Source organism: Lotus japonicus, chromosome 3, assembly GCF_012489685.1.
Source record: "Lotus japonicus ecotype B-129 chromosome 3, LjGifu_v1.2".
Classification (NCBI taxonomy): Eukaryota; Viridiplantae; Streptophyta; class Magnoliopsida; order Fabales; family Fabaceae; genus Lotus; species Lotus japonicus.
In genome coordinates, this window is record NC_080043.1 from 65,389,615 (window position 1) to 65,414,925 (window position 25,311).

The following is a 25,311-nucleotide window of genomic DNA, read 5'->3' on the forward strand; positions in this document are numbered from 1 at the left end:
TCCAATCTGAATTTACAACCGTATCCCAGCGAAAAAACCGTCAACAATTGCCCTTCTACAGTTTGCAAATTCCAATTTGACTGAATAGTAATTATTATATATTAGCATACAGCCCGCTCAAAGAAATGTCAAAACAACCCTCCGAGTAACATTTGTCAATCATTCCACTCCCGAAAAATTACTCTTATCTAAAATAATTTGTAACCAGAGTATAGCAGGCAGACAATCATTCCAAAGAGCTTGTTTGCCGCCCCCATTTACCATGACACATGAAAGAGTGAAATGAAAAAATGATGAACAATATGTTAACAAAAGAAGATAGACTCAATGTAATTACATGTTGGTTCAACTCATAAGAATTGATAACTTTTTTCAAAATGTTCAGTATTTTATTTTTATTGTTAATATGATCGCTGGGTTAGTGAAGGATATGTAGTAAGTACTTTTATAAACTAAAGGTAAGCTTTGGCTCATGGGTTTGGTTAGAGCTAGCCAAAATCACTCTATCTTCTTTTCACCGAAAAAAGAAGATAAGTTTAACGAGTAAAAATGAAATTAATAGAAGAAAAATATTGGTATAACCTATTGGGGAGAGACAGAGACGGATCGGAGGAGCGCAAAAGTTTGTGGATACATTTGGATGTAGACCATGGTTTTTATATGTGGATATAAGGACATGAGTAATTTTAACATCTCTACCGAAGACCACTTAGAAATTTAGATATTATACATCTTCATCCAAAATCTTAAAAGATTCCGCTTATGAGTCATACCTTTTATATTATTTTTACTTTTCACTCACATTTTGGCCACATCTTTTATTTTCTCTCTGTTTTTTTCTTCTTCCATATTTCTCTTCTTTTCACTTTATTTACACTTGAAAATAGAGTGTGAACAAAACTTTATCTTATATGAAAGAAAGAGAATGACAGAAAAAAGAGTAAAATTAAAGTGACAGAAAAATAAAGTGTGAGTGAATTAAAACTCTTATTTTTACCATTTTTTTATAAGCTTATTTTACCATGCTATTTTGTTAACAGTGTTGGACACTTGGACCACAAACATCACACTTGAATCACCAATTAAAAGAATCAAAATCCAAAACCTTTGACTCACTTTAAAATATGTGATGGGTGAATGCTAAATCACAACTGCCATTGTCATATATATGATTGTGAAAACACGTCATGTTATATTATTATATAGTCATAGTATAATCGAAGACTGCAATTTAAAACCACTTCATCATTTCTAATAATTAATGTATTCATGAGAATTAAGCATTTTCTTAGACAATTCTTCACTATCATCCCATTTACGCATCCTCTCAACTTCATCTTCCTGCACCTATATATATATAAATCCCCATTGTACCAAGACCAAACACAGACACACACACAACAAAAGCTTCACACATATTCCATAATGTCAACCCCACCAATGTCCTTCTTTCCCTTCCTTCTCTCCCTCTTCCTCCTCTTACCCTTACTCTTAGCTCAAGCTCCATCACCGCCTCCAACACAAGCTCCTCTTCCTCCTCCTTCTTCCTCTCCATCACCATCTCCAACACAAGCTCCTCTTCCTCCTCCTTTTTCCTCTCCATCACCATCTCCAATACAAGCTCCTCCTCCTCCTCCTCCTTCTTCAACTCCATCACCATCTCCAACACAAGCTCCTCCTCCTCCTCCTTCTTCCTCTGAAGCATGCAAATCCACACTCTACCCAAAACTCTGCCGTTCCATCCTCTCCTCCATTCGCTCTTCCCCATCCGACCCTTACCACCTAGGCAAATTCTCCATAAAACAAAGCCACAAACAAGCCAAGAAACTCTCCAAAGTCTTCAACGACTTCCTGACAAAGCACCACGACTCTTCCTCCCTCAACCAGGCTGAGCTCGGCGCACTGGACGACTGCGGCGAGCTCAACAACCTCAACGTGGACTTTCTGAAGAAAGTCTCCGACGAGCTGAAAGACTCCACGGAGGCTTCCAGCGTCGACGAGGTGGTGGAAGATGTCGAGACGTATCTGAGTGCGGTGGCCACAAACCACTACACTTGCTATGATGGGTTGGTGGCGATCAAGAGTAAGTTTGCTGATGCTCTTGCGGTGCCTCTCAGGGATCTGACGAAGCTTTACAGTGTGTCGCTTGGGTTGGTTTCACAGGCTGTGAGGAAAAACCAGAAGAAGCATAAGACGCGTAAACATGGGCTTCCCACCAAGAATTTCAAAGTGAGGCAGCCACTTGAAAAGCTTATTAAGGTATACTATTTTATATTTTTGTCATCTTTAATTCTTAACATAATGGTAGTTTTTTTATGGTTAAATTATTATTTTTACATAAGACAAACTACAACTGACCTGGATTAATCCCTGGATCTTTCCTCTCCGGCATATATGTCTACTAGCTCTTGTCACTTGAGCTATACCTTAAAGGACTTACATAATCAAATATCTAAATTGATGTTTTACATAATTTATCTACCTACATAAAACATTAATAAACCACAAGGGTGACACAAGTGATGAATGTGCATTTCCTTAAAGGATTTCACCTAGGCTAGCTCCTGGTCTGGGTTCGATCCCCTCATAGGTCAAAAATAATATCTTTGTGCTCATGAACATCACTACTGTATCCCGAACCAGATTAGTCATGTTGGGCCCTTTTCCCTGTGGAAACTGGTGGCCAAAAGAAAAAAAAAACATAAAACATTAATAATGTCCCCGAGGGTTAACTCAAGTGGTAAGAGCTTGGGGACATAAGGGTGGGAGGGGAAGGTCCAGGGTTCGAATCCTGGAAGGGAACTTTGAAGGGATTTTCTAACTTACTAACAACTAACCACTAAAATTTGCCTATAAAAAAAATAAAACATTAATAATAATGGGCGTACAATATTCCTGCAACACTCCACTAACATACATGCGGCGGTTTATAACATATTCAAATTTTTATGGAGTTTAAAAAGCGCCGCTAGCTAACATATATGTCAGTTGATTGTCATGATATTTGTTAGAAATTAGGGTATGATAATCATGGATAACTTTGAAGAATCGTGTTGAACACTTTCCGAACAAAGTATTTCGACCCTATTCTTGCCTGGGTTCACGAAATCCTTGTTGGGATAATTCTGAAGATCAATCTGCTTCAGGCAAATGAAGAACAGATCAAGAATGTAGAGCGTAATTTTGGTTTCTGTTTTCTGTATGTAAACTGAGGGCCAAATAACTCCTTTATAAGGAGTTTGTTTCAGGAATTGGAAAAACGGTTAATAAAACCGAATAATCACCCCGCCCGCTGACCTGGCAGCGGGACCCCAGCCAGGGGCTCCGCCCCTTGGAACCCCGCAATCTAATCGCGGTCAATTATGCGTAGGCTCAACAAGCGTGGGCTCCGCACTACCCTAACTCGTTTCCGAGCTTAACGCATAATTGCATCGGCCTTCAATAAATCACATTACTACTAAAATCCATTGATGATACTAAAATCACCAACAATATTTCTGTATATTTTCATGTTATTACTCAAAAAAATTACGCTCTATGACTCGTATATTACATGCCAAAGGCTTTGTTAAACGACCAACTGATCGACTTATAATCTAACAATGATTCTAAAAGAAATTTACCTATAACTCGTGCCGCATGCCTATATATATTGGCTAATAATGGTATATATGGATGAAAATAGACCGAGCTTTATTGAGTTTTTTAAAGTCCGAGTCTAATCTGTCACTAAACTCATTGCTCAAACATAGCCTCAGTATAATTGGTCTGAAAATTTACTTCATAATCAGGTATGCTAAGTCTATTCCTAAAGGACTTACATACTCAAATATCTAAATTGATAAGTCTCAACAAACATTTTTACATGCTAAAAAATTACATGTGAAAATGAAATGTTCTGGAATGGAATTCATAGTTACCCGTAAGATTTTAACCTTGAAGTTAAGGAATTTTGTTTCATCAAGTACCATTTAGGTCATCCATACTAATATGTAGAAGGATTTATCATTACACTTAATAAATTTAAGTCCATTTAACTATTAAGTTTTAATTTTAATAAATATTGATTTTTATAAAAATTAGCAGTCTTATATTGTTTGGAAAATGTTGGGTAGACATCGAGAGTGAGAAATTTGAAGAGAAGAAAGAAAAATAATAAATATGATAGGGGGTTGTCTAAATGACTCATGATAAAGTTTGGGTTAAATAACTCATCATTCAATCACATTGGAGATAAGTGAGTTAGAAATTTTAATTTTATTTATTAATTTATTTCCAACTCATTTATCTCCAATGTGATTGGATGATGAGTTATTTAACCCAAACTTTATCATGAGTCATTTAGACAACCTCATATGATATATGATGTAGTGTGATAATAAAAGAAAGATAAAGAGAAAAATGAAGTGTACGAAAGGTGTTTATACTGATGATGTTTACGTTTTATAACTGATATTTGTTTGTGTATGACTAAAAAGTTATTTAAAAAATTGTTTGGTCTGGGCCGGGCTCAGAGAAATCTAATTCATGAGTTAAAAGAGTTTCTTTATAAGTTCATTTAATAACATGTAGTAAAAACTTTATGCTAGTTTTTTTTAATAGATTAATGTTAGTTGTTAGTAATGTTAGTAATAATAATATGATTGAAGTGTGAATCACCATTCAATTTTCATCGAAGTTTATTAGTAATGTTTTCTATTTATGTTTACATGAGAAATCACGAGTTCAAATTTAGTCAAGGGATCAAACTCTATTTTGACTAGCTAGTATATACATATTTAATAACACAAACAATTTGCTTTCAAAAAAAAAATTGTAAAGCATGCTCCAACCTGGCCTAGTCATGTTTGTATCAAAAGCTGAACTCATGGTCAGACAATAAATTTTGACATTGAGTCAGCCTAATTTCAGATTTGAAGATCAATAAAGTGTAATTAAAAATGCAACCATTGGCCAAGTCAACCAGATCCATAGATTATTGGTCGGTTGCAGGTCAACCTTGTTGTTCTGAATTACTAAAAACTTGGGATAATAATTAATCTGACAACTTGATTAATGATCAGTCACGTGGTTCCTTGCTTGTTAATTTTGCCATTAGCAAATTAAAACCATGCACATGCAACGCGCTAAGTACCCCAGTTAGCACCTTCTCATACTCATACACCACATGCCACTGTTTATGCCTTGTAGTATTGGAAATAATTCTCTCATATATGCATCTTCTAATTGTTAATTAATTGTTAACTGTTAAGTAATGAAAAATTCGGTGATTTTAGCCGAGGTAAATCTTGGGTCATTTAGACAAAAAAATTGTTAATTAGTGAAACGTTATTTTGCTGCAGCTTCTTCACACAAAGTATAGTTGCAATAACTCATCCAATTGTGCTAGAAGTGAAAGGATTCTTAAAGAAAGTGAAAGCAGAGGAGTTCTGCTACACAACTTTGTGGTCGTTAGCCATGATGGCACAGACAACTTCACTTCCGTTGGAGACGCTATTGATGCAGCACCCAAGCATTTGAAGCCTGAAGATGGCTATTTTCTCATCTATGTCAAAGAAGGAAACTATGAGGAGTATGTAGCTGTTCCCAAAGAAAAGAAGAATATCTTGCTTATTGGTGACGGAATCAACAAGACTTGCATCACAGGAAATCACAGTGTCATAGATGGTTGGACAACTTTCAATTCTTCAACCTTTTGTAAGTAAATGTTCCTCTTTTTTGCTTGATAATTCAACATAGTGCCCAAGTGACGTGTGCACGCGCATATATATAGGATTGTCTGCTAAGGAATCTGAATCGTTTCATTAAAGATCGAATGACTAAAATGTTAAGCTTATTTCTGCTGCCTAATATTGATGAAATATATGAGTCGACCGATCTTTGATTGAACAACTAAGATTTCTTGACTGCATGAATGTAGGATTGTCTGAGTGACTCCGTGAACCTACAGTGCACTTGAAGTGATATGAATTTCTGATGAATTTTTTAAGGAGAAGCTGAGAAATCCCACAAATATATTGAGAAAGTTTTAAGCCATACATTTGTATCCAAATGATAATTACATGTTATTGTGGTGTTAAACTAATGGTAATAAAAATTAGCATAGTTGGTTGGTTAATTTAAGTGGTAGATACTTGATTTCCTTTAAGCAATGTCTTGAGTTTGAATTTTTGTATGGAAAAAGCAAATCCATTAGAAGAGCTGGCCTCATCAAGATTTGAATGTTCCCGACTCAATTGCAATTGCCTTCTGTGAAGGATAGTTGTGTTAAACCAAAAACTAAACTTTTTCTTATAACTATGTTGGAGATTTTTCAACTAAAATATTCAAGTAACTTCATTTATCAGTACCGTCTGAAACAAACACACTCAAGTCTTAATTACTATGTTCATTGCAGCTGTCTCCGGAGAAAGATTTATTGCAGTGGATGTCACATTCAGAAACACAGCAGGCCCTCAGAAGCACCAAGCAGTAGCAGTGAGGAACAATGCAGACCTGTCCACATTCTACCGTTGCAGCTTTGAGGGCTACCAAGACACTCTCTATGTCCACTCCCTCAGGCAATTCTACAGAGAATGTGACATCTACGGAACCGTCGATTTCATCTTTGGCAATGCTGCAGTGGTCTTCCAGAGCTGCAACATCTATGCCAGGAAACCAATGCCAAACCAGAAGAACGCCATCACGGCACAAGGCAGAACTGATCCCAACCAAAACACTGGAATTTCAATACAGAATTGCAGGATTGATGCTGCACCAGACTTGGCTGCAGCTTTGAATTCCACTAAGAATTTCTTAGGCAGGCCATGGAAAGTGTATTCCAGGACTGTGTTTTTGCAGTCATACATTGGTGATTTGATTTATCCTGCTGGATGGTTAGAGTGGAATGGCACTGTTGGGTTAGACACACTCTTTTATGGCGAGTTCAACAACAATGGACCTGGTGCTGATACCAACAATAGGGTAAAATGGCAGGGTTACAGTCTCTTGAATGCTACTCAAGCTTTGAACTTCACTGTCCTTAATTTTACCTTGGGGGGTACATGGCTTCCTGAGACAGATATACCCTACACTGGAGGACTTGATGACTGAAGTTATACTGAAGTAGTAAATTTGTTTCATTCATTTGCTAGTTGTAACATCGCTTTTTTTATTTTAGGAGAGTTTGACAAGACCGAAGTCCTCAGTTTCCATTTGGTGTCCTCTTCCTTGTACCACCAATCATACTGTGTCATGTCATTTAAAATCTAGTCATGCTAGGTTATAATTGTCGTACCCATACCTACATGTAATAATTTGATTAGTGGGACATGGGAGAGAACACTAAATGAGGACAAATGATCTTCATCCGAGCTCAATAAAGGCCACATCATGAATATTTGGATGAAATTCTAAATTTTATATGTAAAATAAGGTTATCATTCGTGTATCTTTATGGATGTTTATGTAAACTTATTTGGTAGTAAAGTCTCTACTAATTGTGTGCAAATTTGCATGCATTCACTGTCCTAACCAGTAACCAGTTATCATTTAAATTAAATTACCATTAAATTGGGAAAACAAAATTCTAGACTCTATTAACCTGATATGGGATTGAACTTTTTTGTAAGCAAAATAATATTAATAGGAGTACATGGGGTACTCCAAGCCATAGTACATTAAAAAAGACAGAGATCATAGATAGGCCTACTCAAAGAAAAACAAAGCCTGCCTTATACAATGTATAAGATCAATGATCCACTTTGCAAAAAGGAACCTACCTTATGCCTTGGTGCAAACATAACATAATATGAAAGTGGGTACAGAAATGTCTCTAGCAGGTTAAAAGAGTTTCAGGAGAAGCCTCAAACTAATCAATCAATATGGTGACAAAATTACTAAAAACAAGAATATCATGGGAAAGGAGAAAACAACATTACAGACAAATTTGACAAAGTAAGGCTTAACTGCATCATATGTTGTGTATAAATGTATCCAAGCTGTCACATAGAAGACTTAAAGGGGGTACCAGAAGATGGGATCCATTTATCCCCTGAAAGAAAGGACTTGACTGTAAACTTGCTAGCTTGTTTACTGGTAATGGTTTTCAAACCCTTCCATTTAACCCTATTCTTTGTTGAAGCACCTTGTCCAACATTCTGATATTCAGCATAGAATATGGTGTCTGGTGCTGAGTTCCCCACCCATGGTAACCATCCATTTGGACTAATGAAGCTGCCCAACGTGGATTGCATAACTACAGTGGTTGAGTAATTCTTCCAGGGTCTTCCCAGGTATGTTTGGACATAACTCAAGTTCCCAAATGGCGAAATGCTGCAATTCTGAATTGAAATCCCTGTGTTCATGTTAGGGTCAGTTTTTCCCTGCGCTGTGATTGTGTTCTGCTGACCCTGCATTGGGAGCTTTGGCAAAATGTTGCAGTTTTGTAAGACAGCTGCAGAGTTGCCAAAAATGAAGTCAACTGTTCCGTAGATGTTGCATTCCCTGTAGAATTGGCGATTGGAATGAACATAAAGAGTGTCCTGATATGCATCAATTTGACATCTATAGAAAACTGCTAAATCAGCACTTGTCATTAGTGCCACTGCTTGGTGCTTCGCTGCACCAGCTGTGTTCCGAAAGCCCATGTCCCTTGCAATGAAATTCTTCCCAAACACAGCTGAATATTGCACCAAAAAACAAACAAGAATGTTAATCACCTACTTGTACAAATTGTGTTGGAAAACACTGCAACAATAATTCTTACATAACAAAATTTCGATCTTAGAACTCGAGTTAGCTCCAACTCAACCCCGAAACCGAGCTCAAGGTGAGGATGACTCTATCCTTTGTAAGAAATTATTTACTGGCCAAATTACTCTAGTCAAATTGAGACCTCTCAACACGGCATCTGGATCCTCTTCCACAAATCTCTCTCCAACCTCCCTCGAGTCTCATTATAGCCATTGATTTGTTTGTTAGATGGTTGAGATTGACTTAAGAAAAAATGTAATTATTTTATTGAAATATTACATTGTTTATTTAGAATGGCCGGACGCTCAAGCAGCTGGAGAAGATCCTAGCTCCCTGGATATTTGGAGCATCAAGTTTGCAGACTAGACATTTGAGGGTGGCTCACTAAACAGATCTATGATAGACTTTCATAACATTTTAAAATTAAGTTAGACTGAACTTTATCTAAAAAACTAGCTAGGGCCGAGGACAGCTATATACTATATAAGGACTTATTTGATCTCTAGTTAATGTGAAATCTCTCACCATTAGATTCGATGCTCCTTTTTATTATTAGCCTATAGACATTATGCTCACTCAAGAATTGATATGCTACTATTAAATTTCAACTTAATGAGAAGTGTGACATACCAAATGTTGCAGATGAAAATGTTGGGGTGCCATCCACAAAGTTAAGGCTTGCAGATACAACTGTAGCATTCATACCATCACCAATGATCATGACATTCCATTTAGTCTTCTCCACCCTGACATTTTCATAATAAATCCCCTTCTTCACGTAGATTACAGTCCTATTGTCACTCTTTTCAGGGACATGTTTGAGTGCTGCAGAAATTGTTTTGTATTTTCCACTCCCATCTTTGGCCACAACAATGTCAGCTTTCTTCTTTAAATCATCTGCTTGAAGCAGCTTCCGGTCTTTAGATTGAAGCCACTTTGGTTGTTCATCGTGGTGATTGGGGAAACTCATCAAGCGCCGCCTCAAGTTCACTGCGCTTGCGGCCTTGTTAAGCCAATTGATGATGGCAAGGCTGTTACTGGTGAGCTCTGTTGAATTTTTGAGATTGCTCACATCACTGGTTTGCAATGAGGCTTCACCAAAGCCATCAATGCAAGTCTGCTGGTAAGTACCTGTTTCAGCAGATGAATAAACAATTTCAGTATAGATGTGTTAGAAGTCACACGTTAACTATATATATGGCCAAATAAGTAGTACTTATAAAATGTAGAGTTATACTTAGGTAGCATTTGACCCAACTTGTTTTTAGAGCTTAAAAGCTACTTACAAGTTTAAACTAAAAATGGGAGCTTTAAAATTTAAGCTAAAGCTGTTTGGTGTTTTCATATTTTTGCATCTTCAATGTTACTTTTCTAAACTAAAATTTGTTTGATCAATAATCTATACCACTATACCCTTCACATGTGTTCTGGGAATGAACATTGAGGAAAGGTATAGTACCTAAGGGTAGAGAGATTGTGCTAGAGAGAGAGAGTAAGAGAGAGAATGCTGAATTTTATGTGTTACTTCATCAAATGAGCCAAAAGTCCCTTACAATTGATAACTACCTCCTATTTATAGAGCTTGGGTACTACCTATTGGGCCAATTGGGCCTCCGAGATCAAGGCCCATCTGAAGGCCAGGGCCCCGCCTCAGGGCGGGATACATGCTGGGCGTTGCCCCTCTAGGGGCTCGCCCAGTCCACTAGTCCACAAGACACCGAGCTCGAGGTACGAGAGCTAAGGGTGTCTTTTAAATGCTGTTACATGTCTTATTGTACACCGGAATCTACACTGCCAACATGGCTTGAGAAAAGAGAAGTTAACTATATCGCCAACATGGCGTGAGCAAAAGGAAACTAGCATTTTCAGTTACCCAGTCCACTGACTTGACGAGCAAACCAAGCTGGCAAGTCCACAAGTCCGCAAGCGGCGAGAACGACTACTTTGTATTGGTGATAAGTTGGAGCAGGTGTATGATCGCTCGCCGGCGGGAAAGGTGGCAGGCATGGGTCATGTGCCGATCATTCAATCATTGACTGGCGGTGACCCCGGCGAGCGACTGAACTTCGTTGTTGGTGTCAATCGTCAGGCGATGGCGTTTGATCCTTATAGTGGCGAGGCTTTTCGCGCTTTCCCTTATTTTAAAACCCTTTCAAATTTCTATCTGCCTCACGTGGCTGCCCCACGTGATGTGTTGGTTACATCAATTTCCCTCTTTCTCCGGAACCGTCACTTCACCTTTCATAACCGTCCCATCGTGCGCAGTAACTCCCCTTTGCACGCGACCCACCTCCCCAAAACCATCATGACTTCCAACCTTCCACACGCGTCCAACACGCGTCACCCTTCCAGCTTCTCCCCTTCTCCTATAAAAACCCTTCTTCCCCACTGTCATCCCTTTCCGAGACCCCTCTTCACTTCCCTAATCGCTTACCAAACTCCTTCTGCCCACTTCCGCTCCGGAGCCGTCGCTTATCACCCTTTCCGCTACCCACTCTTCACATCCTACTCCGGTGAGTCCCACTGTCCTTATCTTTACATCGCACACATACTGATCTTTTCCTTTCTTTCACTTCACTGTCTTCTAAAAATGGCTTCAAACCCTACCTCCCCTAATCACTCTTCTTCCTCCTCCGAAAGCGACCCTGACTCCACCGCTGCCGGCGGCCTCCGTTTAGAGGTTCCGGAGATCCCAGCTCACCGACTAAAAACCTACGCCACTCTGCCCCTTCCAGTCCAAGTAGCCCCCAAACACGAGGCTATAGATCAACCTTCCATCTTCCAAGATAGCGATCCCATTGTGCAATTCGTGAACTCCCTGGGTGGCTTGTCCAATGACGATGAGTTTAACGCCAAACTCAGGATCTGGGTTTGCAGTCCCGGGGATCGCCCCTGGCTTCACAAGCCAGACGGCGACGTAAAGAGATCCCATTTTTTCTTTGCGTACGAATACATGTTTAGCGAGCTTGGAATCAGGCTTCCTTTCTCGCCCTTTGTCCAAACCGTCCTCCGCGACATCAACGCGGCTCCCTGTCAACTCCACCCTAACGCCTGGGCCTTCATTCGATGTTTTGAAATCCTAAGCGCCGCTGTCGGCATCGCCCCATCCCCCACCAGTTTCTTCTACCTTTACGACGTCGACCCCAAGTCCATCAAAAACAAAGGATGGATTTCCTTGAAGGCCCGAGCCGGCCGGAAGTGTTTGCATCCCCACAAAAGTAACGCGAAGTCCTCCTTCGCACGAAAGTACTTCCGTGTGGCGGTTCATCCCGCCTACCCAGAGGCATTCACCCTCAGAGACGGGACCGCCCTCTTTCCTCTTTACTGGACAGAGAAGCCCAACGGGATCACCGATCCTTCAGAGGATTCCTTGTCCGCCAACGATAAAGCCTTTCTTAATCTCCTTGCCCCACTTCCCATCCTTGACTGCACAACAGTCCTTGAGGGCGCTGACCTCTCAAGAACTCCCAAATACTTAGGTTGCCCATAGCTCACTTTTATTATTGACATTTCCTTTCTCGACTCCTATGTTATCACTGATCGTTTTTTTTTTATTGTTACAGAAGATATGAATTTCACGAACGCCGAGCTCCTGAAGGCCCGCGAGAGGAGAATGGCTCGCTTTTCCCCAAAATTCAACACTGAGGGCGACGCGAAAAAACGGGGCGGTGCTGAGAACCAAGCCGAGAGCACCAAAGCTCCCAAGAGGAGAAGATTGACCAAAGCCTCCTCCGACGCCGGCACATCCAACCCTGGCGCTCAGCCCACCACTGCTGCTGCGCCTAAAGGCAAAAATGTCGCTGAAGCCTCTGTCGCCGCAGCTACCGAGCCAACCGCCGTACCAGCTTCTTCTCCTGCCTCCGCCGGTGCGACCGCTGCTGTTGCCGCTGAGTCCTCTATTGGCGCCACAGCCGCCTCCGCCGGCGTTAACGCCACAAAAGCTGCTGCGTCTTCCGACACTCCTATTGGAGATAAGGAAAAAGAAAATGAAACCCCAAAGTCTCCCCCTCGCCAAGATGCGCCTCCTAGCCCGCCCTCAACACATGATGCGGGCTCCATGCCTTCCCCGCCTCATCAAGGGGAAAAATCCTGTCCTGGCGCTGCCACTACCTCTGAAGCAGCTCAAATTGAACAAGCCCCTGCTCCCGAGGTCGGTTCTTCAAGCTATTATAATATGCTCCCCAACGCCATTGAACCCTCAGAATTCTTACTTGCTGGTCTCAACCGTGACGTTATAGAAAAAGAAGTTTTGAGTCGGGGCCTGAATGACACCAAGGAGGAGACTCTTGCTTGCCTCCTACGCGCTGGGTGCATCTTTGCTCACACGTTTGAGAAGTTCAATGCCGCCAACGTTGAAGCTGAGCGGTTGAAGGCCGAAAGTGCTAAGCATCAAGAAGCCGCCGCTGCTTGGGAAAAGCGTTTCGACAAACTGGCGACGCAGGCAGGAAAAGACAAAGTCTATGCCGACAAGATGATTGGCACGGCGGGGATTAAAATCGGCGAGCTGGAGGATCAGCTGGCGCTGATGAAGGAAGAAGCAGATGAGCTTGATGCAAGCCTTCAAGCTTGCAAGAAGGAAAAAGAGCAAGCTGAGAAGGACTTGATCGCCCGAGGCGAGGCGCTGATTGCTAAGGAGTCAGAGCTTGCCATACTGTGCGCTGAGCTGGAGTTAGTGAAAAAGGCGTTGGCGGAGCAAGAGAAAAAGTCTGCGGAGTCCTTGGCCTTGGCGAAATCTGACATGGAGGCGGTGATGCAGGCTACGTCCGAGGAGATCAAGAAAGCGACCGAAACTCATGCCGAGGCCCTCGCCACGAAAGATGCTGAGATTGCTTCCCAACTAGCAAAGATCAAAAGTCTAGAGGACGAGCTGGCGACGGAGAAGGCCAAAGCCATTGAGGCGAGGGAACAAGCCGCTGACATCGCCCTTGACAACCGCGAGCGCGGTTTCTACCTCGCCAAAGATCAGGCCCAACATTTGTACCCGAACTTTGACTTTAGCGCCATGGGAGTAATGAAAGAGATAACCGCCGCAGGACTGGTTGGTCCCGACGATCCTCCCCTGATTGACCAAAACCTCTGGACAGCGACTGAAGAAGAAGAGGAAGAAGAAGAACAGGAGAAAGAAAACAATGAATAATGTAATTTTTAACATTACTTTTATCTTTTACTGTCACCTTGTAGTGTACTTTTCCGCCATTCGTCTATGTTTAAGCAACCCTTCGCCATAGCTTTTTATATCGCCGTTGGATATTTTGTAAGTCATATTGGAATGCTTTCGCCGTACACTACTCGCCTTCCCTCCTATTCATTCGCCGACCTTATATCTTGCGCTATTTTTCACGCGTCATATGATTGAATTACGCCTAACGATTTCGTGCCTTAATTTTAACTAGGACTTGTTGCTTGGTATTCCACCACCAAGACTTTAGACGTTTTTTCCCTAATAGGAAGAAACGGCCTCCATTCTCGAGGACTTCGCTCGGGGCTTTGCCCGCTCGGGGCTTACAATGCTTGGATCCCAATGGCCATTTGGGGGTCCCAAGACTTTTGCCTAGTTAACGGCGCTCGTCGTATTCTGGCGAGACTTACCCAGCACATCGTTTACGGGACCGGCGATCACGTCAGACTTTCCGGAGGGTGATTCCCAGGCGTCAAAGGCCATTTGTGGAATCGCCACAACCTTCAGGGTTCCAGCAAGCCCCTTTGGGGATCAAGCTTGTCCCACTTAGTGATCGCCGTAATTCTTTATGTCGATCGGCAATTCCGATCGTCAGGGAATCCCTGGAATTTTTTGGACACGAATTTCGTGAATTTTCGTTTTATTTTATTGATTTGTCGTTGCAGTACATTGGAGAATTTGAGAACACTTCGGAAAATCTTAAAGATATCTGGCTCCGGCGATTCCGCCTTGTTCACTTTCTCGCCTGCGATCAACTATAAAAGTAGCGCAAGCTCAAACCATTGAACGATCGAGGTAACCGCCTCCCATCAAGCTCCTCTAAGTGATAGGCCCCATTACCAAGAACTTTAATAATGCGGTAGGGCCCTTCCCAGTTGGGAGTAAGCTTGTTCCCCGGGGCTCCCGATCGCCACTTGAGGACCAGGTCGCCAACCTGCAAATCTCGGACGCGAACCCTGCTGTTGAACTTTGCCGCCACGCGCTGCTTCATCGCTGTTTCCCGAATGTGCGCCTCGTCGCGCGTTTCCGACAAAAGGTCCAGCTCCACCGCCATGTTGGCCTGATTTTCCTCTTCAAAACCTGGTCGAGTCCGCCATGTAAAGTTGTCAATCTCCACCGGCAACATTACATCTACCCCGTAGGTCATTCTAAAGGGGGTTTCCCTTGTAGTAGATTGCTCGGTGGTGTTGTACGACCACAGCACCGCCGGAAGTTCATCCAACCAAGCTCCCTTAGCCTCCGCGAGTCGTCGTCTTAGTCCTCGTAGGATTACCCTGTTTGCAGATTCCACCTGCCCGTTCGTCTGCGGATGCTCAACAGAGGCGAACCTCATCTGTATGCCCATTTCCTTGCAGAACTCCCTTGTTTGACAGCTTGAAAACTGGGTCCCATTGTCAGATACGATCGCCCTTGGGATCCCGAACCTGCAAACAATACGCTTCCAGTAGAAATTGACTATCTTTGCAGAAGTAATCTTGGCCAAGGGTTCCGCCTCAATCCATTTAGTGAAGTAGTCCACCGCCACCAATATAAACTTCATTTGTGCCCTGGCGGTCGGGAAAGGTCCTACTAAGTCCACACCCCACATGGCGAAAGGCCACGGGGCGCTCATCGTTACCAACTCTTTTGGCGGTGCCTTAGACAAATCCGCGAACACTTGACACTCCTTGCACTGCTTCACGAAGTCCATACAATCTTTCCTGAGGGTGGGCCAGTAAAAACCCGCCCTCAACACTTTGCAAGCCAAAGACCTTCCCCCGATGTGGCTCGCGCACACTCCTTCATGTACTTCAGACATTATCGCTTCGTACTTCTCTGGCGGTACACATTTCAACAATGGCGTCGAGAAACCACGGCGATACAAGTGTCCGTCAATGAGAGTATAGTGACTCGCCTCCTGCTGCTGCTCCTTCGTGCATTGCTCCACTTCTGCCGAGTCCCCCGCCAAGATAGATATTATGGGATCCATCCATGTTCTCCCTCTGTTCACGCAGGCCATGAGCTCGCCTTCGATGCTTGGGTACGCCAGCGTTTCCTGAATCACACTTTTGTTATTGCCGGGCTTCCGCGTGCTTGCCAGTTTGGCTAGCGCGTCCGCCCGCTGTTTTTCTGCCCGAGGAACGTACTCCACCACGACCTCTTGAAAGAGTGTCATCAAATACAGTACCCGCTCAAGGTACTTGATCAGATTAGGATCTTTGACCTGGAAAGTTCCCTTCACTTGATTCTCCACCAATTGTGAGTCCGTTCTTATCAACAAACTCCTGATCTTCACTTCCCGCGCCAACTTCAATCCGGCGATGAGAGCTTCATATTCTGCTTGGTTGTTCGTTGCTTTGAACTCGAACTTCAGAGATTGCTCCAACACTAGTTCCCCCGGCCCTTCTAACGTTACTCCCGCGCCGCTGCCGCTACTATTGGAGGATCCATCCACGAAGAGAGTCCACTGAGTGTCCACTCTTTCAAACCGATCTGGAGTCAACTCGACCACAAAGTCAGCTAGTGACTGCGCACCAACCGTGCCCCGCTTATCGTATTGCAAACCATACTCTGACAATTCAACCGACCAGGCGACCAATCTACCTGATAAATCCGGTTTTTGTAATACTTGTCTCAAGGGCAAATCCGTCCGCACCTTTACGGGAAAACTCTGAAAATAAGGTCTCAACCGCCGGGCGGTGACGAGGACCGCCAGCGCCGCCTTCTCAATTTTCTGATATCTGACCTCCGCGCCCTGGAGTGTGTGACTAACAAAATAAACAATTCGATGCTCGCCATCTATCTCCTGCAACATCACAGAACTCAGAGCACTATCGCTCACAGCAAAATACAAATGTAGCGGGTGTCCCTGCATTGGTTTCGACAAGATTGGCGGTGACGATAGGAGTTCCTTGAGGCGAACAAAAGCTTCCTCACACTCCGCCGTCCACTCGAATGCGACATTCTTACGAAGACACTTGAAAAAAGGAAAAGATCTGTCACCAGACTTGGGAAGAAACCGAGATAAAGCTGCTATTCGCCCCGTCAAACGTTGGACCTCTTTCACATTGGAAGGGCTTTTCATCTGCTGAATCGCCTTGCATTTTTCTGGGTTTATCTCGATTCCTCTGGATGTGATCATGAATCCCAAAAACTTGCCCCCCTGAACACCAAAAGAGCACTTCTCCGGATTGAGGCGCATACTGTGCTTCCTTATTTCGCCAAATGCTTCCTCCAGATCTTGATGATGGTCTAAACCTCGTACTGATTTAACAATCATGTCATCAACGTAAACCTCCATGTTTCTTCCCACCTGCCCAGCAAAAACCCTATCCATCAATCTTTGGTAGGTAGCCCCAGCGTTCTTTAGTCCAAACGGCATGGTGCGATAGCAATAATTGACTCTGGCAGTCATAAAAGCCGTTTTGTCCTCGTCTGCCGGGTGCATGCGGATTTGATGATAGCCAGAGTAAGCATCCATCAAGCTAAGCAGTTCGTTGCCCGAGGCACCATCAACAAGGCTATCGATGCTGGGAAGGGGATACGAATCTTTTGGACATGCTTTGTTTAAGTCTGTGTAATCTACACACATTCGCCATTTCCCGTTCGCCTTCTTCACCATTACGACGTTCGCCAACCACGTCGGATACTTCACTTCCCTGATGAACTCTGCCGCCAGCAACTTGTCGACCTCCTGTTGCACCGCCTTCCCTTTGTCGCCACCCAAGCGCCTCCTAAGTTGTGAAACTGGCTTGACACTTGGATTCAATGCTAATCGATGGCATATGAAGTTTGGATCAATTCCAGGCATGTCTTTGCAGCTCCAAGCAAACAAGTCTAAGTTCTCCCCAAGCAGTTTTGTCAGGCGCGTCTCCTGCTCTTCCGTCAGTCTGGTCCCAATCTTCAAAGTGCGATCGCCAAACTTTAGCGCCTTCGTTTCCTCAATTGGCGTGGGCCTATTTACTCGCCCCTCGCCCCGGGGATCAAGATTTTCATCCGAAGCTTCGATTTCATAACATCTATGACCAACCAACGCACTCTTCTTGCCGTACAAGTTAAGGCAATTATTGTAACACTCCCTCGCCATCTTCTGGTCCACCTTCAGCTTTCCCACCTTTCCACTGCTTAGCGGATACTTGACCGCTAAGTGGGCTGTCGAAATTACAGCACAAAGGCGATTCAATGTATTTCGCCCAATGATGACATTGTAGGATGCTACCACCTGGAGAACCAGATACCTTACCTTCAAAACCCTAGCACACTCGTCTTCCCCAAATATTGTGTCTAGATCAATGTATCCCCGCACCATTACTTGCTCCCCCGCGAAACCTACCAAGGTTCCCGCGTATGGAGTTAGATCATTGTCAGTTAGTCCCAACTTGTCAAATGCATCACCATAGATAATATCAGCCGAACTACCCTGATCCAGGAGTACCCTTCTAACGTTGAAACTGTTCATCCTTAACTGCACCACAATCGGGTCGTCCTTATGAGGCTTTATCCCCTCAAAGTCCGCCATCGAGATTGTTATGTCAGGGTGTACGAATCCAAAAGCGACCTCATGAACGGAATTAACGGCACGAACATGGCGCTTACGCGCCGCATGAGTGTCGCCACCGCCGCCAAATCCCCCGGCGATGGTGTTGATGGTCCCGACGGGCGGTCCTGAGTGTTGAGCGAACGTGTCATCAGCCCCTTTTGTGGCGATAGCCGCTGATTCTTGCTTTTTCTTGCCCTTAGTGTCCGCTCGCTCCTCCTCCCGCTTGTGCGCTTTGTTTTGATCGCCACCATTGCGCCACTGGCCTTGACGATTTCCTTGATATCCCGCCCGAATCAACTTATCAATCTCCCGCTGCAAAGTCCAACAGTCATCCGTATCATGCCCGGCGGACCGGTGGAGCTCGCACCACTTCTTGGGATTGGCGTCCCGTGGCTGATACTTTGGGGCCTCCGGCTCATCCACTAGATTTGCGTCGCTTGCCCCTCGGAGCATATCCGATGCATCTGTGTTCATCACCATATCAGTTTCCTCCCGCTGGCGATGAGACTTAGATTGCCAAGGCCGACGTTGTTCATAATCATCGCGCCGTGGATACAACTGTTCCTTGGTCGGTTTGAATACCGGCTTCCCCTTACCTGGCCTCTGCTGTTTGCCATCCCCCTTATCTTCGCCGCTCCTATCTTTTTTCACGCGCTTGGGCGACGTGTCGCCCTTTTCCAACTTCGCGCGCTTTCTTTTGAAAGCGTCGTCCTCCTCGTCGAGAATATAAGTGCTGGCACGAGCACGCATCTCTCCCATCGAGCGCGCCGGCTTACGTGTCAATTTGCTGTTCAACCCTCCCGGCAGCAAACCGTTTTTAAATGCTAAAGCACAAGCTCGAGGCTCCTCGTCCTCTACCTTTACCGACGCCGCGCTATACCTTGCCATGTACTCTTTCAGTGACTCCCCTTCCTGCTGGCGAATATTGTATAGGTCATTGATCGTCACCGGCTGATTCTTATTTGCCGAGAATTGCACTAGAAACTTGGATGAGAAGTCTCTGAAATTTGAAATCGATCCACGCGGCAAAGTTGTGAACCACGCCATTGCCGTCGATTTGAACGTCGATGGAAACATCCTGCACTTCACCGCATCTGACGCCGCAATTATCACCATTTTCGTATTAAAGTACAGTAGATGATCTTTCGGATCGGAATCTCCGCTGTAAGAATCCAGAACTAACGTTTTCATGTTATCCGGAATCGCCACACTCTCGACATCTTCCGAGAACGGACGGAACTCAGCCACGGAATCTGCTTCTCTGCTTCCATCATCTCGCTGCTCGCGACGGTAGAAATCTAACTGAGCCTGTAGATGCTCATTCCGCTGCTGGATGTTGCCAATGCTGCGCATCAAATGGCGCCATTGCTCCTGCGTCACCGCCGGTTGTTGTTCCGGAGCAGGTGAATTCCCTGGTGAGTGCTCCCGAGATCCCACCTGTGAAGGCGATGGAGGAGGTGGTGGTGATGGAGGAGGAGAGGGCGACTGTACTCCTGCCGTTCGCACCGGAGAATCCAGGTCCACACGATGAGGCCGCCGAGGCGGCGAAATCCGCTGTCGCATTGGTGAATGATGTTGCCTCCTGCGTCGAGTCTCCATCTAAACCAGAAACGATGCAAACTCGATCGGAAAACCAACACTAGTCACAGAATCAAAATCGGAAAACCAGAGAGTTGCCTAATCACAATCAGAGGTAACTTCATGCACAATCACAATCAGAGGTAACTTCATGCACAATCAATCCACGTGAATGGGAGTAGAAAGTTTACAGTCCCCACAGACGGCGCCAAATGTTCTGGGAATGAACATTGAGGAAAGGTATAGTACCTAAGGGTAGAGAGATTGTGCTAGAGAGAGAGAGTAAGAGAGAGAATGCTGAATTTTATGTGTTACTTCATCAAATGAGCCAAAAGTCCCTTACAATTGATAACTACCTCCTATTTATAGAGCTTGGGTACTACCTATTGGGCCAATTGGGCCTCCGAGATCAAGGCCCATCTGAAGGCCAGAGCCCCGCCTCAGGGCGGGATACATGCTGGGCGTTGCCCCTCTAGGGGCTCGCCCAGTCCAACATGATACACTCATCTAAACATTTTATCAAATGGTTGACATGCAAGCTTATACATCATCTGTACATTGCATTGAAAGCTTTAAACAAGTTATCCGTGGAGAAAGGTGAAGAAAACCATCGTATCTTTGATAAAACCCACCAAAATTAACCCCTCCCAGATCATGTTAAATTCTTTTAAAAGTCAGAAAAAATCACAAAGGCAACAGCCATAAAAGACATCGCATCTGTGACATTTGTTAGCAGAGTTCATCACCAACCTCATAACTCAACCACTCCACGTCTCCGCCCCTTTCCTCTCTCTTTCTCTCTCCCCGTGCAGGGGAAAGGCAAAACTACTTTGTTCCCATGCAGGGAAAGGTGTTTGTGAGAGCTTATACGGTGGTAATAGATTAATCACTTATAAGTTTATGGGGTCCCTGATGTTTTAGAAATGTGCGATTTACGTCCTCCGTGTTTAAAACGTGCAGTCAAGCTCCCTGATGTTTCTAAAACGTGCGATCGAAGCCCTTCTGTACATATCCGTTTGGTTCCGTCTGTTGACCAAACGGAGCCGCGTCCACGTGTAATAAAACGAGCGAATTTACTCCCTAATCTTTCATCTTTGTGCCATTTGCCTCCCTAATATTTAAAAACAAAATTTCAAAAAATAAATCTTTAACAGATTGTAACAAAAAACGATAATTAATTTGTTTCAGAAAAAAAAATATATCATTAATTTTGAATGAAAACAAATCATTCATTATCAAAGTAACACAATCTGAAACAGATTCAAATCAACAACAATTCAAGAAAAAATATTGAATCTTCAATTCATGTTCGTTAACAAAACAACACCTTTATCAAAAATAGTAATAACAATTTTCTCACTAGTTCATCTTCCACTTTCAAACACACACATTACTCTCAATCTTTCATGAAAAAACAGATCCAGCACAAACAAAAAACACATAAATAATGCAAGAAACTAGAATTCCAGGAATATGGGAGGAGGTAAAACCCCCATAAAATTTAGAGAGGGATAAGCCCATTTCATCTCATCGGATTTAGCCACACATTCATCTTTCAGAATCATCGTTGCCCTCTCTGGCTGAAATTCGTGGTCATTGCAAAACCTCAGAGCCACATCCAGATCGGCAGCAAGCCATCAGTTACTACCCAGAAAACCCAGAAATCATCAAAGCAACGAAACCCAGAAAGGAGAGTGGAACTAGGGGATTTGCAGGAGGTGATAGCGTTACTTGTGAGCATACTGGAGTGGCGTTCTACATGTTTAAGGATGATGTCCTTACTGAAGTTGTGAGAGTTGAGATTTAGGGATTTGAACAGAAAATATTGATGTCGATTTTGTAGATGTGGGTTTTGTAATGGAGAATAGCAGGTTCAGATCTAAAGGAGAAGAAGAAGAAGAAGATAGTGAGTTCAGAAGGAAGAGGTGGTGGTTTGGGGTTGGTTGTATATGGTAGACCTTGGTGGTTATGGCTATGATGAAGAGAGTGAGATTACAGGTGAAACAGATTAACTGATTTGGATTTTTTATAATTTATATTTAGTTATATTCTGATACTATTTAGCGTTTTAGTTAAATTGTTTTATTTTAAATTTTATTGAAACATGAGGGAGTAAATTTGCTCGTTTTAAACATTAGGGAGACAAATTGCACAAAGATGAAAAATCAGGGACTAAATTAGCTCGTTTTATTACCCGTGGACGCAGCTCCGTTTGGTCAACAGACGGAACCAAACAGATATGGACGGAAGGGCTTTGATCGTACGTTTTAGAAACGTCAGGGAGCTTGACCGCACGTTTTAAACACGGGGGACGCAAGTCACACATTTCTGAAACATCAGGGACCCAAACTGGAATTAAGCCTAAATTCTTATATTATATGATTATTTAGAAGAGTTTATATAAATAGATTATTATCTACTTACCTATAAGTTTTGAAATTATTTTTATAAATTCTTCATATTTACTTATAATGAGTACTTATATTTATTTATAACTTATTTTTAATTTATTTCAATAAGTTTTTTATATAAACTTATAAATGATCGCTTGGTATAAATAAATAACCAGTGTAGAAAAAAATATTTTGTACTATAAAAAATAATCTACTTTAAAAAAAAAAAATAACCTACTCATATAGAGTGATTTTCCAAATATGAGAAGGTAAAAAGAAGCTGACTCAAACATAGCTTGGTCCAAATTTTAAAAGAAAACAAACCCTATTTAAGAATTGGCTTATTGGGTCACGACCCACCTAAACTTCAATTAAATGAACATTTTCCAAGCCAAAATGCCAAATCCGCAAGCAACGGTGGCTCGCATCAATCTAGCTTGTGAGGAACTTGCTCAACCCCTGCCTAATGATCCAGGCATTTTTGCATCCTAAGCGAGTGGCTCCTCCCGCCCCCAATCCTTTAATTTCCATGGAGTGAGGCTTGCCCTTCCTAGCACCATAAGAATCATTGTGGATGCTGCGTTCAGAGCACCACTCATGAGAAGTGCAATTGGAATTATCCTAAAGGACTCCTCCAACAGACGGATCTTCTCCCAAGTGAACAAGGTGTTTGCTCCCTCCCCTCTCTGTGCAGAAAATCTCACAGTTAGAGAAGCCATGGCCTTGGCTCACAGCCTGCAGATTGGATGTGTCTTCAGTTGGATTCCAAGGGAACAAAACCAGGAAGCTCACGGGCTGGCAGCTACAGGAGTTGGATGAGTTTCCCCTGGTTTCCCCTTTGGTGCACTGAGCAGTTTTTGGTGTACTTGCTTAGACTGAGTTTTCTGTAGCCTCGGTTATGAGCCTTTATTTCGCTGCCTTTGCCCCTGGTAGTTAGTGTACCTAATTTGCTGAACTTGCTCTCAATGTTTTTCTCTTATGGTTTAGCGTTCAATTAGAATTATGTTCCTGTCCCAACCCTTACTTTATCTTGTATTGGCTGGGCCTTTGCCCATTTTCTATGAATGAAGCTAAGTAACAATCATTGACAAAAAAAAAGTTTATGTTACTCATTGTAAAAAAAAAGTTTTTACTCAATTATTGGATAATAGAATTGCAGCAAAGTTGGAGCTATTTTGCTTTTTGCCAGCTAATTTAATCCTTGCTTGTTTCGTGGCTTCTGTTGTGGGTGGGTGGCATAAAGGATTTTGCTTATAGTGCTACCGGAGAAGCCGAGAAGGGTCTTGAATGTTGCTGTTACTAGTGGTCTTGGCTATTTTGTTTTGGTGGGGTTTCATGTAATGGCTTAGGGTTTTTCTACAGGGTGCTTTTGCTTTTTACCCTGGAAGTGTCCTCTAGTCTCTATAATTTGTGTACTTTTTTTCTTTCATTAAGTTTTTCTTAAGGGGATTTTCCTAGCTAGTAAGGTTTTAATGAGACACTTCTTATAGAGTCTTGCTTTCAGGGTTTTTTCAGTTTTTCTTTTTTATCTGTATTTTGTATTTTGTATTGTGTTAAAGTACCCATTGTACTTCATTTCAATATAATGTTTGACTTTATATAAAAAACTTCTAAAAACATAAAATTGAAATATTTATTTGAAATAAATATTTTGCATCTCCTTCCTTTCTCCTCCAGAAACTTAATTCCCTCACAAACAATTTGTTTGAGGATCCGTGAGATCATTAATGATACAAGAGTTTCATAAACCACTATTATTATTACATGCATTTCTCAAGCACTGATTTTTTATTTATTTCTCACTATTTTTATCACATCACATATTTCAGATTCGTATCTTCTATTTGTTTCTGTCTCCGCCTGTCTATACTAATAGATACTTTATCATATCTTTTCCATAATCTATTCATTTATGTAAGAATCTTGATTCACACTCAAATATATTTTTTCACTTCATTTTCATCTTATTTAGTTCTACCTATTCTCTCCTTTCAATTATATCACATATGACATCTCATATTCTCTCTATTTTCTTCTTATCCGACTTCTTTTCCACTAATTCTAAGTGTCAACAAAAGATTATGATTCAACATTCCCACTTAAATTCAACTCATGAAAATTATAATTAAATGCTGGACCAAACAAGAAAAGCATAAATCTTATAAATACTAAAAACAATACCTGCAGCACTCAACCAAGTTTTAAGATCCTCCAAAACATCAAGCAGTGAAGACTTCCCCCCAGAAGACAAAGAGCTATTCAGATGATCAACCGCTAAACCCAGAAGCTCCTTGCAATTCTTCAAAGCCTCCTTAGTCCTGTTATCAACATTCAACCCCTCAAAACCACCCTGCTCAGAGAAACCCTTAGCAGCCCTAGAAACCTCAGTTAAGGCCACATTGATGGACAACATGAACAGCTCCCCAGGTTGAACCTTACCTGACCGCACAAGAGGACCAAGGGTGTTGTAACATGCATCCTTGTACAATGTCACATCACAAACCGCCTTCACCGAACTTGCAAGCGATTGAGCATTGTTGTTACCGTTTGAGCTATTGTCATTGTCATCATTGTCATTTCTATGAGCAACGGTTCCAAACACAGCACCACACACAACACCGATGAGGAGTATTGTGGACAGGCTTATGATGGTGACTCGCTTTCGGGTTCTGCGGCGAACCACGAGCATGGCTTGTTCTGCTTCATCGAGTTTGCCATAGGAAGACATGGTTAAGGCTTGTTTTGTTAACTAGCTTGTTGATGTTAGGGAACACCTAGGTGTGTCAAAAAGTATATATTTATATTGTTACTAGAAAAAAACTCTATGTTTATAATATAGATGAAAGATTGTGTGAGTTTGGTAGAGCGTAACGCGGTTTTACGTGCAAGACACTAACATCTTTAATTTG

General features: G+C 42.6%; 2 protein-coding genes across 2 annotated transcripts; one reads left to right on the plus strand and one right to left on the minus strand.

The window, feature by feature from the left end:
• The first annotated feature begins 1,372 nt into the window (after window positions 1-1,372).
• On the plus strand, window positions 1,373-7,429 carry LOC130745308 (probable pectinesterase/pectinesterase inhibitor 47). Its single transcript, XM_057597492.1, has 3 exons — window positions 1,373-2,259; window positions 5,343-5,697; window positions 6,398-7,429. Exons 1-3 carry the CDS (start codon window positions 1,426-1,428, stop codon window positions 7,090-7,092), a joined length of 1,884 nt encoding a protein of 627 aa, XP_057453475.1. The 5' UTR covers window positions 1,373-1,425; the 3' UTR covers window positions 7,093-7,429.
• Window positions 7,430-7,697: 268 nt separating this feature from the next.
• Window positions 7,698-25,185, minus strand: LOC130745309 (putative pectinesterase/pectinesterase inhibitor 24). The gene is made up of 3 exons (XM_057597493.1): window positions 24,584-25,185; window positions 9,364-9,864; window positions 7,698-8,659 (listed from the first exon to the last, which is right to left on the minus strand). The coding sequence occupies exons 1-3, from the start codon at window positions 25,128-25,130 to the stop codon at window positions 7,983-7,985; spliced, it is 1,725 nt and encodes a 574-aa protein (XP_057453476.1). The 5' UTR covers window positions 25,131-25,185; the 3' UTR covers window positions 7,698-7,982.
• Between the last annotated feature and the right edge of the window lie 126 nt (window positions 25,186-25,311).

Bases quoted from the DNA above. Each gene is read 5' to 3' on its own strand.
- LOC130745308 (XM_057597492.1), top strand. From the start codon at position 1,426: ATGTCAACCCCACCAATGTCCTTCTTTCCCTTCCTTCTCTCCCTCTTC. The intron at 2,260-5,342 runs GTATACTATTTT...ATTTTGCTGCAG, and splicing joins CACTTGAAAAGCTTATTAAG to CTTCTTCACACAAAGTATAG. The intron at 5,698-6,397 runs GTAAGTAAATGT...TGTTCATTGCAG, and splicing joins TTTCAATTCTTCAACCTTTT to CTGTCTCCGGAGAAAGATTT.
- LOC130745309 (XM_057597493.1), bottom strand. From the start codon at position 25,130: ATGTCTTCCTATGGCAAACTCGATGAAGCAGAACAAGCCATGCTCGTG. The intron at 9,865-24,583 runs GTATTGTTTTTA...CTGCTGAAACAG, and splicing joins AACTTGGTTGAGTGCTGCAG to GTACTTACCAGCAGACTTGC. The intron at 8,660-9,363 runs GTATGTCACACT...TGCAATATTCAG, and splicing joins ATTTTCATCTGCAACATTTG to CTGTGTTTGGGAAGAATTTC.